General features: G+C 36.6%; 2 protein-coding genes across 2 annotated transcripts in view; one reads left to right on the top strand and one right to left on the bottom strand.

Moving 5' to 3' along the window:
• si:ch211-71m22.1 (uncharacterized protein LOC100149582 homolog) overlaps nt 1-7,271 on the bottom strand; it is a 106,020-nt gene extending 98,749 nt beyond the window's left edge. Inside the window, exon 1 of the mRNA XM_059564052.1 lies at nt 7,154-7,271. The gene's annotated coding sequence lies outside the window, so the exon portion shown is untranslated. The remainder of the gene's footprint in view (nt 1-7,153) is intronic.
• LOC132155192 (ubiquitin carboxyl-terminal hydrolase 33) overlaps nt 1-14,210 on the top strand; it is a 33,012-nt gene that overhangs the window by 7,202 nt on the left and 11,600 nt on the right. The window contains exons 5-12 of the mRNA XM_059564055.1: nt 2,530-2,673; nt 3,089-3,194; nt 3,284-3,353; nt 3,465-3,578; nt 3,675-3,753; nt 11,789-12,191; nt 12,359-12,496; nt 13,518-13,630. Of these exons, the coding sequence (XP_059420038.1) occupies nt 2,530-2,673; nt 3,089-3,194; nt 3,284-3,353; nt 3,465-3,578; nt 3,675-3,753; nt 11,789-12,191; nt 12,359-12,496; nt 13,518-13,630 (1,167 nt within the window). The remainder of the gene's footprint in view (nt 1-2,529; nt 2,674-3,088; nt 3,195-3,283; nt 3,354-3,464; nt 3,579-3,674; nt 3,754-11,788; nt 12,192-12,358; nt 12,497-13,517; nt 13,631-14,210) is intronic.

Raw genomic sequence — 14,210 nt, 5'->3', positions numbered from 1 at the left:
AGATACATTTTTTTTTAAAATTTTTTTTGCATAAATCTATTAATCAACCTCAGTCCTGATCAAAACTACCAAATTTTTAAAAAAATTCCAAGATTGTAACTCTTTAATTACCAAGTTCATAAATGCAATGTTCATATACAACCCAGAAACTAAGCCTTTTTTTGCACAGGCCTATCTAAAGGGTTAATGGTCCCACCTAGTGATCAACTGTAAAAATAACAAATGTTACCTCTTCCCAAAAGGGAAAACCACAAACAATCAAGAATGCATGATTATATGGTGTCATGGCTTTGCAATCAAAAAATGTTTTTGAATGGAAGTCAATGGGGCAAAAACAGCCAATAACAACAAATTAGATAGAAAAAAATTAAATCTAATGCTGCACAAAAACTAAAAATGCATCAAAGCCAATGTTGCTACTAATCTTTGACATGCCCAAGACTGTTATAAAAAGTAAAAAAAAAAAAAATTCAGCCACAATTACTTTCAAATTGAAAATAAGTCATTTTGTGTGGTTTTTTTTCATCCAAATCAGTGACATCATTTATGAACTTGGGAATTAAAGAGTTAAAATCTTGGATTTAAAAAAAAATATTTGGTAGTTTTGATCAGGACTGAAGTTGATTAACAGATTTATGCAAAAAAAATTTAAAGGAAATATGATTCTGATTCTGAAACATGCTCATTTTTACAGCAGTTTAATTGAGTGGATGTTTTCATCCCGAACATACTGAAAGGGTAGTGAATTTGAACAATCCACAAGGTATATATATATATATATATATATATATATATAAATATATACTGTATATGTGTGTGTGTCATATATATAGATTTAAGATTTAAGATTTTCCAATATGTTTCCACTTGAATTCACTTTATCAAATGTCAAAAGTTTTGGATTTAATGACAAAGAGAAGTTTTCAATATGTTTAATTTAACTTAAAAAAGGGAAACATGTTTGAATACTCCATGTAATATCAAATCATCTTAAAAAAAAAAAAAAAAAGAATTACTAACTCCGTATCCGCAGAAAAGTTCTGGGTCATGTTTGCATTTTCTTCTGTTACTGGTTATAATTCTAACTTTAAAATCAGAATTAGACATAAAATAATGGCTTGAATTATTCACATGTGTGAAAATCAGCAGAGAATTCAACACATAGTTATAACCTGGCACAGAGGAAGATAGGAATCATGTCTTTGTGTCAGTTTATGGTGATTTAGGGATGACAAAAGTCTCATTACTTTACAAATAGCTGTTGAAAGCAAAATGCTAGGAAAATGCACATCATATGTGCCATCCTAGAGCAAAAAAGGCTGCATTTTTGGAATCATCACCCCAACGTTAGTAAGAAACGAGTATTAAATATCATTCAGCAAGTATTAGGTAGGCTGGTCTTATTAGTATTATTTAATTTATCTTTTTTTTTCAGTTGTGTAAACTGCCAGGATCATGAGTGCACCGGGCATACAATGTAGATGAGTTTTCTATGAGTTTAAATGGATATGGGCATGTATTACTTCTGATCTATCACTGAAATGGTCAGAGTTGCAGATTTTGGCAGCGTTTGTATTTTGGCACTGTTCTCATTAATGTTTTAATGCCCTGTCTGGCTGCAGTTGCACCAGTTCTAGTGCCGCAGCAAAAGCCAATCCAGACACATGAATAATGTAGAGACCCGTTAGCCACCGCTGTGTGCTTGCCCAGCCTTCACGTTGCCCTCACGTTGCCACTCCCCATTTCCCCTGGTTCGTTTTCACTCTTGCGGCAAAACACGTGTTTTGCCCTAAATTTTGAAGAGTCTTTCTGTTGCATTGTAGGTTTCATATGTTGAGAAAGAGCTCGGAATTCTGACTGCCTTTATTTAGGAAGTAAAAAGCACTTAAACTGAAATTTTGGCCTAATAACTGGCTGCAGATATTTTAAATCCATACTTTTTTGTGAGATTTTAATAAAAAATATGTTAACAAAAAAGCTTTAGTGTAGAATTTGACATGTTTTTAATCCTTTAAAACCATTAAAACCATGGATTTTGAATGACAATATTTATTCAAAGGCCAAAATATAGTATGTGATTTTTATTTATTTATTTATAGAAAAAAAAATGAAGGGCGATCACTAGTTGATTTCAATTGCAATATTCATTGGTTAATTAAAAAATATATAACAGGATATAAAATGACACTTCTAGACACACTAGACTCAAAACTCACTGTCTTCAAATAAAATTGGTCATTGAAAATGTGTAATTGGCACAAAAAAAAAAAAAAAAAATTCTGGATAAATTGGGGATTTAAAAAAAAGATATTTTCCAATTCAGATGAATGCTAATGTTACTACTAGTAATTACTATTATTATTATTATTATTATAGAAGCTGATATTGATGTAGTCCTAAATGTATTTTGCAGCTTTAGTAATTGCATTTTTTTTTAAAGATATGGTTTATTTAAATTTTGAACATTTAACTTGCAGATAATCATTTATTTGCACTTAGATGTCTAAGCAATGTGCCTTTTTCTTTCAGGAGGCACGACACAACTTGACGGTGAATCTGACCACTTTGAGGGTGTGGTGCTATGCTTGTTCCAAGGAGGTTTTCCTGGAAAGAAAACTGGGTCCACACGCACAGTCGTCCAGCTCTACCAAGCCCATTTTCCCGGGACAGACGGTCAGAACTCTTATGCACTTTCTGTGAATGCAAAGCAGAGATTAGAAGTTTGGTTGTGCTTCGATAAAAATCCTCCTTTATATTTACAACATCGTCTTTGCAATGTAAACACGACTCTACATATTTGCAAAGAAGACAAGTCCAATCACAGTCTCAGTATGCAAACAGATGTAAGACAAAAGACCAATCACTATTCAGTATGTAAATATGATGTCATTTTTGTCAGTTATATTTTGAATGCTGAACATTCTATCAGTAGCGATGGAATTTTGTTTTAAATAAATGTAATTAAAGTCTTCTACTGATTGATTTTGAGATTGCAGATTTTCTGCACTTTGGTTAGATGCACTTATTTGCTTGCTTTGCTAAAGGTGTGCTGTTGCTGATCTTCTTCCATTGTCTTTCTGGTTCTCAGGACTTCAAAGCCCCTGGGAGCCCCACCTCCCTGAGAGTTCCTCCAGCAGGAGCCTGTGATGACGTGGACATGGAGACCGAGGAGGAGGATGAACTGAGGACGAGAGGTCCTTCATCTCTCATGTCTGGTGTTCTGTGGATGTGCTCTGCATTCTACACTGTTAGTCTGATCTTCTTCATCTGTTCCTGCTCACAGGTCTGACTGGACTGAAGAACATTGGGAATACCTGCTACATGAATGCAGCTCTCCAGGCACTTTCCAACTGGTAAGAACCCTACTAATCAGAATGGTGTTTATCCCCGTGTCCTAATTGTTCTCTTTCGGTCTGGTTTTGCTCAAGTTTAATCCAGTTCTTACTTTGTTGTTTATCTTCTAGTCCTCCACTGACACAGTTTTTCCTGGAATGTGGTGGTCTGGTGAAGACAGACAAGAAGCCAGCGCTAAGCAAAAGCTATCAGAAACTCATCACAGACCTGTGGCAAAAAAACAGGTACAATCCTCTCTTGCCATTTCCTATTTCAGTGTCAATTTTATGTTTTCTTTTTTTTTATATAGTTATCTTTGCTCTTGTTTTGTGTTATTGCAGGAATTCCTATGTTGTTCCTACAAATCTGTTCCAAGGCATTAAGGCTGTAAACCCAATGTTTCGTGGTTATTCCCAACAGGTATGTTTTCTTAAATTAATTTGTTTAAAACATTGGGCATGCACCAATATAAAAAATATGGCTTCAGTTTTCTGGCCTTAAATAATATGTTTTGATGATTTCTGTTACCTCAATAATCTTGGGTTTTTGCATGTAAACGTAAGAAGCATATTACCTAAACCGAACCAGCTTAAAGTATGGGTTGAGAGTTCTAACCCTGATGTTTAAGTAATCACTGAGACATGGTTGCGTAACTCTATTCCCTACCCTGACCTGTATTTATCTGGTTACAACATGTTTCGGCAGGATAGGTCATCTTAGGGTTGGGGGGGTGACAATTTTCACCAAAGAATATCTTCAATGTAGTATAGCCCAGGCAAAGTCTGTAGCCAAACAGTATGATCTTCTTGTTCTTAACATGTAATTATCAAATGGCTTTTCTTTATCTGTGGCTGGCTGCTATCACCCTCCATCTGCACCAGCATGAACCCTAGAGGCCTTAAGCAATGCTCTTGCACCTTTCACCGGGTCCGAGTTGATCATACTTGGCGATCTAAACTAGGACATGCTTAAGCCCCCTGAGAAAGTTGTACAACAATTTGACTGCCTAAACCTACACCAAATCATAAACCTACCCATTAGGTACAACCAAAAAAGTTGTGACAAGGCCACATTGATAGATGTTGTGTTTACAAATGCCCCACTCATATCGGGTGTTTTTTGCAATGACCTCATCGACCACTGTTTTATTGCCTGTGTTAGAAAACAACCGTCGGAATCACTGCAGTGAATGATGCATGGTTGTTGTTTAAAGATCTTCTTACTGCTGTGATCAACAAACATGCCCCAAACAAAAAGATACGCATAAAAATCAGTTAAGCCCATGGATTAATCGTGATCTAGCTGTTCTGCTTCAGCAAAAAAAAATACAGCCTGGCGCAAAGCATGCAAGACACATTCTATCAAAGACAACCTTTTATTTCTTCAAATAAGGAACAAGGCCACACAAGCGGTGAGAGAGGCTAAAGCTGGCTTCTTTAAAAAAACAGTTCACACTTTGTGGTCCGAATCTAAAAGCATTTTGGAATATGGTAAAAAAAAAACTTGAAAACAAACCCAGGACCATACCATTGTCCCTAAAAGTGGATGACATAGTTGTCACTAATAAAAACTCCATGGCTAAAGCATTCAGTCCCCACTTCATAAATTCTGGCTTTGTTTCCAAGGCATTAAACCCTATTGCTACAGCTCCTGCAGCCTTTTAGCACCTCCTCACAGTTTTTTCCATGCGGCCTGTTTTAGTGGGGGAAGTCCTGAAAGAATTGACCGCTCTGGACCCTGATAAAGCAGCTGGGTCAGATGATCTTGCCGCTTTTTTCATTAAAATTGCTGCCCCCGTCATTGCGGCTCCTCTAACAGCCCTCATTAATCTCTCCCTCCATACAGCCGAGATTACACCTGCTTGGAAAGAAGCAGTTGTGCTTCGCCTGTATAAGGGTGGTGATCAGGCTGACCTAAACAATTACAGGCCAGTCTGCATCTTGCCATCTTGCCAAAAACTTGTCAACAAACAACTAATCAAACATCTTAATGTGAACGGTATCATCTCCGGGGCACAGTCTAGCTTCCGATCAGGGTATGGTTGTGTTACAGCTACCACTAAAGTGCTCAATGACATTACATCTGTGTTAGATAACAAACAACACTGCGCTGCTATTTTCATTGACCTTGCAAAAGCTTTTGACACTGTGGACCACAATAAACTCATCCACAGACTCCGCAGCATTGGTGTCACTGATCACTCACTGGTTTCCCATTCTCTCCCTGTCACCAGGGGTGTCCCCCAAGGCTCCATCCTTGGCCCTACACTTTTCTCAATTTATATTAATAACATTCCCCAGGCAGTTGGTAATTCACTAATTTACTTAGATGCTGATGATACAATACTTTATACCACAGGTTCCTCCCCTGATGCTATTTAAGCTACCCTGCAAGATAGCTTTTACCAACTACAGCAGCCTTTTACACAACTCAAACTCACTCTCAATAACTCCAAAACGAAAATAATGTGGTTTTACCATAAGGGTATTACGCCTCCTCCTGCCCTTAACATCACCACCTGCAAGTGGGCTATTCTAGAATAAGTCACTGCATATAACTACTTGGGCATCTGGTTGGAAACTTCCCTTTTTTTCTCTATTCACATATCGAAGCTGCAATCTAAGATCAAAAGCCAAGCTTGGCTTCCTTCGCCACTTTTGCCAAACTTATTCTTATTCATATGACCATTCTACCCATGTTAGACTATGGATACACTATATACAGGGTTGTTTGCAAGTCCACTCTATCAAAACTTGATGCTCTTTATCATTCCGCTACCAGGTTTGCCACAAAAACTCCCTTCAATACAGACCACTGTGCTCTATATTCATCTGTTAACTGGCCCTCCCTTTACAATCGCCATAAAATGAACTGGTTCACCTTCATTTACAAGACCCTTCTCAGCCACTCACCTCCTTACTTAGGTCACCTGCTGCAGCCAAAGCCCGTCACATATAACACCCGGTCCTCACTTAATCTTCAACTAAGCATTCCACAAACCAACTCTGCGTTTAGTCTTGCATCTTTTCGATCTGCTGCCGCTCGCGACTGGAATGCTCTGCTAAATATTCTCAAACTGGATATAATATCCAAAACTATTTTATCATACTTGTTTTTTTTTTTAAACAGCAAATAGATTGATGATGATGATTGATGTTTTAAATTGTATTTATGTAATTGCTAACCTGTATGTATTTCTAATGTTCTGTATTTATTTTATAGTGGAGAAGGCGTTCTCAACTCCCAAGTCATTTAATTGGTGTGAGTAATAAAGTTATCCAGAGATAAAAGAGAAAAAACTTTACATTTATTTTATTATTATTATTATTATTAAATCAAATAAATCAAATAAATGCAGCTTTGTTGAGTATAAGTCTTCTTTCAAAAAATAAACTTGACGCCAAACCTTTGAATGTTATTGTATTTTAAAAGATTTTAAGGCGTTTTGTCTCGATCTGAAATAAAACAAAAAAAATGCTACAAGTGACTTTGGGCATCACATCATTATAATGTACAATAGAAAAAAAAATACATTCATGTTGAGGTTTGCTAAAGATTACATTTTCCAGTGTCATTATTATTATTCATGATTTTATTGATTAGATGTCAATTAGTAAACTGAATGTAAAAAAAAGGAGAAATGTTCATCCGTCCTGTAATATTCATTATTGTCTGAAACTAATTTGTGTAAAAATAAGATTTCCTTAGGCAATATTATCATTATAGAAAATTTAAAAAAATATTTAAGTGTTAAAGTTGTCCTAATTTAGTTAAAGGGTTAGTTCACCCAGATAGCAAAATTATGTCATTAATAACTTACCCTCATGTTGTTCCAAACCCGTAAGACCTCCGTTTATCTTTGGAACACAGTTTAAGATATTTTAGATTTAGTCCGAGAGCTTTCCGTCCCTCCATTGAAGCTGTGTGTACGGTATACTGTCCATGTCCAGAAAGGTAAGAAAAACATCATCAAAGTAGTCCATGTGACATCAGAGGGTCGGTTATAATTTTTTGAAGCATCGAAAATACATTTTGGTCCAAAAATAGCAAAAACGACGACTTTATTCAGCATTGTCTTCTCTTCCGTGTCTGTTGTGAGCGAGAGTTCAAAACAAAGCAGTCTGGATATCCGGTTCGCGAACGAATCATTCAGTTCACCAAATCGAACTGAATCGTTTTAAACGGTTCGCGTCTCCAATATGCATTAATCAACAAATGACTTAAGCTGTTAACTTGTTTAATATGGCTGACACTCCCTCTGAGTTCAAACAAACCAATTTCCTGGAGTAATGCATGCACTCAAACAGTACACTGACTGAACTGCTGTGAAGAGAGGACTGAAGATGAACACCGAGCCGAGCCAGATATAGAACAATAGACTGACTCGTTCTCGAGTCTAGAACCGGTTGCATCGGTTTTCGGATCACCAGTAGTTCTTTTGGACAGTTCGATTCAATAAACCGGTTGAAGAAAACGGTTCACCGGTTTATTTGCGCTCGACGTAATGGTGTCATTTGCGATGATTGCCCTTGATTCAAGCCTTCGGTTTACCTGCGCTCATAACACTAGCACAGAATCAGTTCAGAATCAATCACCAAAAGAATCAGTTCGGTGCAGGTGCTCTGTGTGTCAGTCTGCTTCACACTGAATCACACATGCGCAGTAACATCAGCTCCTCGGTTCTCGAATCGGACACGTCTGACAGAAACGGTTCTTGACTCGAGAACGAGTCAGTCTGTTGTTCGTTATCTGGCTCGGCTCGGTGTTCATCTTCAGTTCTCTCTTCACAGCAGTTCAGTCAGTGTACTGTTTGAGTAAATTAATTACTCCTGGATATTGGTTTGTTTGAACTCAGAGGGAGTGTCAGCCACATTAAAAAAGTTAAAGTCTTACTGGTTAAAAAAGTTAAAAAAGTCTTACGGGTTTGAAACAACATGAGGGTAAGTTATTAATTACATAATTTTGCTATCTGGGTGAACTAACCCTTTAATTTAGACATGTTTCTGATGATTCAAATGGAATGAAACTCTTAAAGTGGTATCCAGAATTATTCAAATGTAAAACACAGAATTAGAGAAAAAATATAATTTGATTTCAAAGGGCCCTAGAATTCTTTTGATATATTTTTGTATAGGCTCATCCTGACTAGCCCAACATAGTCAACCAATGGTGTGAGTTTGCCCAGTGGCAGATGAGGTCAAACTCAAATTACACTGCTTGCTGTGGGAATTTCATCTGATAGAGCCTCATTCTCATTGGTTATAAAATACTTTCTCTTTTGATACTTTGTCCTTTAGCTGCATTTAAGAAAAGAACCATTTTTTTTTTTCTCGAAAGATTTTGTTCTCTTGTATGGAGCCCAATCTTCAGAGTCTCTCTAGATGTTTGATCACCTTCAGCCAGTGGAATATATCTATTGTCATGCCTGAAAGGAGAGGAAGGCCGTTTGGAGAATTAATGTTGACATGAATGGGCCATCATAGGCTGTTCAGAGACCGTAGGAAACATTAATCTAATTTTCAAACTCCCTTTAATGAAGCTCCAATAGACTGGGGAATCCTGTAGCGGGCACATTCAGTCAAAGTCAATTAATGCCTTGTTTTAAAGTCATTCCCACGTATAAATGCAATTGGGCATTGTTTAAAACCCTTGCTGTATTAAAAAGAGGAAACCTTTTGTCCTTGTACTGCATTTACATAATACAGCGATGACCTTCTGATCTAATGTGCTGTGTCCTGTTGTTGGAAACTCGTTGCCTAACAGGATTCCTAGTACCAGGAAGTTGGAATGCCAGTTGGCCATGTTGCCATGTGGATGAGCCAGAAATGGCTGATGTTCTCAGGGCTCGCAAAATTTCAAAATACTTGGTAGCCCTTCAGGCAGGCATTCTTTAGATATTGGTAGCCCAAACAATATCAGTGATTGTATTTTTTTCTTTAAATAGCAAGACAAGAGGTAGAGGTGGAAAGGATCACAAAATTCATTTTGAGTCAGATCGTATCACTTTTCTGAAAAAAAAAGGTTATTTTATTATTTAAAGGGATAGTTCACCCTAAAATGAAAATGAGATGTTTATCTGCTTACTCCCAGTGCATCTAAGATGTAGGTGACATTGTTTCTTCAGTAGAACACAAATTATGATTTTTAGCTCCAGTCGTTTCAGTCTCTCAGCTGTACAATGCATGGCGAATGGTAACAGAATCTCTGAGAGTAAAAAAAACATGCGCAGACAAAACCAAATTAAACCCTGTGGCTCTTGACGATACATTGATGTGTAAAGACACAAAACGATTGGTCTGTGCGAGAAACTGAACAGTATTTATTATTCACGGAAGGTCTGAACTGTTAGAACTCTTGTGAATGCGCTTCACAGAAACAAGCACGCGAGGCATTCTTCTTCTTGCATTATGGCGGATCGCAGACTTATAAGTGCATTACCACCACCTATCTCTAAAATTGACCATTGATACTCTATCTACAATCTCAATTAGGAGTGTCAACGATCCACACCTAATTCCAAATTCTCTTTTATTTTTTTACCTTTTTTTTTTTTTTTACAATTTAAATGTTGCTGATATATATATATATATATATATATATATATATCTCTTTTTTTTTTTTTTTTTTGCTCTGTTACTAGCCTTACTGACCTTTTAAACAAAAAAAACAAAAACAAAAAAAAAAATCCTCAATATGAAGCAACTGCACAAAACAAAACCGAATGGTGGCTGAATGAAAATGCAAATGGACACTTTTTGACAGTAGGTGGCATTTATAGAACGGCAGCAATACAGCTTTTCCATGGTTACTGCTGTTTACAAGCATCACTGCGCTTATTTAACACTCCTTTAATATATATATTACAGAGGGAAAAAGAGGGAAAAGAAATGCCATCGAAACTATTCTGAAGTCGGTTCTCCTTAGAAACACATTAATATTAGCCCTCGCCCCAATTCAATATTTATGTTATTCCTCCAGTATTTAGAGCATCGCAAACAATGAATTTGGTACACTTTTTCTCTGCTTGTGTGACTATCCTCTCCTCCTTGTGTCCGTCTTCAGTGCATCACATCTCTGGCCTTTGTTAATATCCTGTTTGCAGACTTAATATAATATAATTAAATTAATACTTTGAATACATTTGCATAAGAGCAAAATGTATAAATGTGTGCATAAATATTTGAATATAAAAAGAAAATGTATGAATCTGTGCATAAAAATATGTGACTATGAAAGCAAATAATAAAAATGTATAGATGTGTGAGTTAATATATGTAAACATGAGAGCTAAGTGGATGAATGTGTGTGCTAAATGTGACTATGAGAGCAAAAATGGATAAATGTGTGTGTGAGAGCACCAGAATGAATTATGGCTTGAGTGGCCCTCCATATAGTTCTCTTCATGTGCTTGAATGATTTAAATGCTTGAATGTTGAAATCAGCAAGACTCAGAAATGTGCAAATGATCAACAACGATCCATTTCACCTCTACAAGTGAGCGAACAATGCGAATCAAGGAAGAATTTTTATATCATTATTCAAGGCAGCCCGTCCAGCAGGGAGGTGATACATTTTGGTAGCCCGATAGCCTTGGGACATCCGTTTCTATGTTGATGGGTCCCTGCGGGTCACCGGCTAATCTGCAGTATACAACATGAGCCTCCATGAACGTTAGATTTTTTTTATAATGCCTTGAAACATTTGGACAAAAAGTGTGTGATTGTCATTGTGTCAGGTTCTGACTGCTGAGTTTATGGACAAGTCAACAAGAAAGATGTAAGGCAAAATGTCAAGGCAAAGTTCACATAAAAAAAATTAAAATACTGTCATTTTTAGGCCAGTATATACACACACTTATCTTACACCCCTGAATTAAGAATTTGCTCCCAAAATCATTTGTTCCATCATTTGAATTAAATTATGGTTTTAAGATAAAACAAAGAGAAAAAAAAATGTGCCATCAATAAATAAATCATGGGAATGTATTAGTGGCTACTGTATCTATTTTTTTCAAACATGTCATTTTTGCAGGGCATCAAAAAATAATGTGTTCCAGGAGCTAGAAATGTTTGATATTGTGTGATGCTGCATCCACACCACTAGGTGGCAGTGTCCAAGATACTGCAATATTGACTAGTGTAACATAAACATTACCTTTAAAGTATAACTTTAAAGGCCCCTTTCCACCAAGAACAATACTAAAATGATAACTGTAAAGATATCTGTAAAGTTTGTCTGCTCTTTAAATGCTGAAGCGCTTTAAATTCAAGTAGATTCTGATAACAGGCTTTCTATCGTTCAGCTGGAAAAGAAAGTAATCTCTGAATGTGATTCCAATTATATTGTTTCTTTGCGTCTTTATTTCTCTAGTTTTGGTGTGAACTTAGATTTGTTTTTTGGAGAGTTTATTAAACATTCTTAATTAACATTAATTCAAACCTGTCTCTGTCCTAAGGACTCTCAAGAGTTCCTGCGTTGTCTGATGGACCAACTCCACGAAGAGCTCAAGGAGCCCATTCCTGAACCTGAGGACCCAAATCAGGCTGTGGCCATGGATGACAGTCCAGACGAGGACAACCACAGCCAATCAGACGACTTCCAGACATGCGAGTCTTGCGGCAGCAGCGATCGTGCTGATAACGAAGGCCCCAGAGTTCCAGAAGACATTAACGAAGCTGAGATGCTGATTTCAGAGCAGAACCAAAACAACCGAGATTGGCAGAAAGAGAAGAATCTCATCAACAACCTGTACCGTGCAGGCTCCCATGGTGACCTGGATAAAGACGTGGACACCTCCTGTGAGTCGAGGCCAATCATCAGCAGCCAAGGAGCCATTAAAGCTCAGGGCCGAAATTCTGGTAAATGCAAGGTCATTGCAAGGCCAGATTTTGTTTAAAATGACATCACACATTTTGCTTGAAGGATATCGGGGCCAAAGTTGAAATCCATTGTGGGCAGTGGTCGTTTGCTTTTATTAGTGGTTTGCTTGCTTTTATTGACTGGCTTGTTTGTTTCCACCGTTCAGATTCAAACACTGAAAACCAGGTCAGCAGTACCAACAGACCACAGAGTCCCAGTGGAAATGAGGGTGTCACATCTAGACTGTCCAGCAGTCTTCCCAAATCCTTAATGTGGCCAAGCCTGAGCTCTACTCACAAGAAAGGTACCAGAATTTTTGTTGGATTCTCCTTGGGACAGTTTGGGGGTTGTGTTTTGTTTAATTAAAGGTTTGAAAAGTTTGTCATCAATCACTTTTTCCCCCATGTCGTTCCAAACCCGTAAAAGCTTTGTTCGTCTTCGGAACACAATTTAAGATATTTTGGATGAAAACCGCGAGGCTTGTGATTGTCCCATTGACTGCCAAGTAAATTGAACTGTCAAGGTCCAGAAAAGTATGAAAGACATCGTCAGAAAAGTCCATCTGCCATCAGTGGTTCAATTAGAATTTTATGAAGCAGCGAAATTCTTTTGTACGCAAAGAATACAAAAATAGCGACTTTATTCTACAGTTTGTGTGTGTGTATATATATATATATATATATATATGTGTATATGTGTATATGTGTATATGTGTATATGTATATGTGTATATGTGTATATGTATATGTATATGTATATGTGTATATATATATGTGTATATGTGTATATATATATATATGTGTATATATATATATGTGAAATATATGAAATAGAAACATTTGAATGATGGCTGTAAAAAAAAAAAAGAAAAAAAACTTGTTTTCATGACATATTTATTTAATCATATATTGAATAATGCAACAAGAAGACAGGTTAAGTAATAGAAGTTTGAATGGCTTAAGAGGCAAATGTAATGTTACGTGACAATTTGCAAGCTCTTTTATTAACATATTTCTGCATTTGAAATCCTGACTGAGTGATTACATTAGACACAGTTTATTTTAGTAAGTCCTAAACCTTCTGATGTTCATTCATGTGTATTTTATGTTGTAACTACTTAAGAGGAAGAGATGATCGGTTCATGTGCTGCTTGAATTGAGGCATTACAGTGATCTGTCACAATGACACATTAAAGTGGAATATTCGAAAACTATCTGTGGTTGAAGAAATTTCAGTGCATCATTAGTACCATTTAACTGTTGTGAACATCACCTGAACTGAAACAGATTTGACATTGATTCTAAATGGTTGTGATGTGTTGACAGTACCCTCGTTCACCCCACTAAAGAGTAAGCGGCAGAGGAAATATCGCAGCATCATCTCTGAAGTGTTCGACGGCACCATTGTCAGCTCAGTTCAGTGCCTGACCTGTGACAGGGTGAGTGATCTGTGTGTTCTTCACCCAGACATGCACCCAGATAACCTCACTTTAATAAACTAAGTGAACACAAGCATTGGATTCTTTAGTTTGAGTTTGTGAGAGCTCCTGTAAGTATCAAATGAAGCCTTCAAAGGAATGTTTTGTCAGGTTTACTTTTGACTAAATTAGCATATAAATGTTTTTATTTATTTATTTGTAACTAATACTTTTATTTATCAAGTAGAAAAAAAAATGATCAGTAGTGGCCATTAAGACATTTAACGTTAGAAAAGATTTCCGTTTCAAATAAATGCAGTTCTTTTGAACTTTTCTGATCTTCAAAGAATACTGAAAAAATTATTATGGGTTCCACAAAACTATTAAGTAGTACAAGGTTTTTTTTTTTGACTGTTAACTGTAAGAGATGTTTCGTGAGCACCAAATCAGCATATCAAAATGGTTTCTGGAGAATCTTGTGAAAATGGGAGGATGCTGAAGTTCCATTACAGGAATAAATTGCATTTCAAAATGTATTAAAGGCAACAAGGTGATTTGGTTCAAAAACATTTTTTGTTTTGCTGGTTGAAAGTCTCTCCAC

This window comes from Carassius carassius, chromosome 12 (genome assembly GCF_963082965.1).
Source record: "Carassius carassius chromosome 12, fCarCar2.1, whole genome shotgun sequence".
Classification (NCBI taxonomy): Eukaryota; Metazoa; Chordata; class Actinopteri; order Cypriniformes; family Cyprinidae; genus Carassius; species Carassius carassius.
The sequence above is the reverse complement of the archived record's forward strand: the minus strand, read 5'-3'. Positions and strand labels throughout refer to the sequence as shown.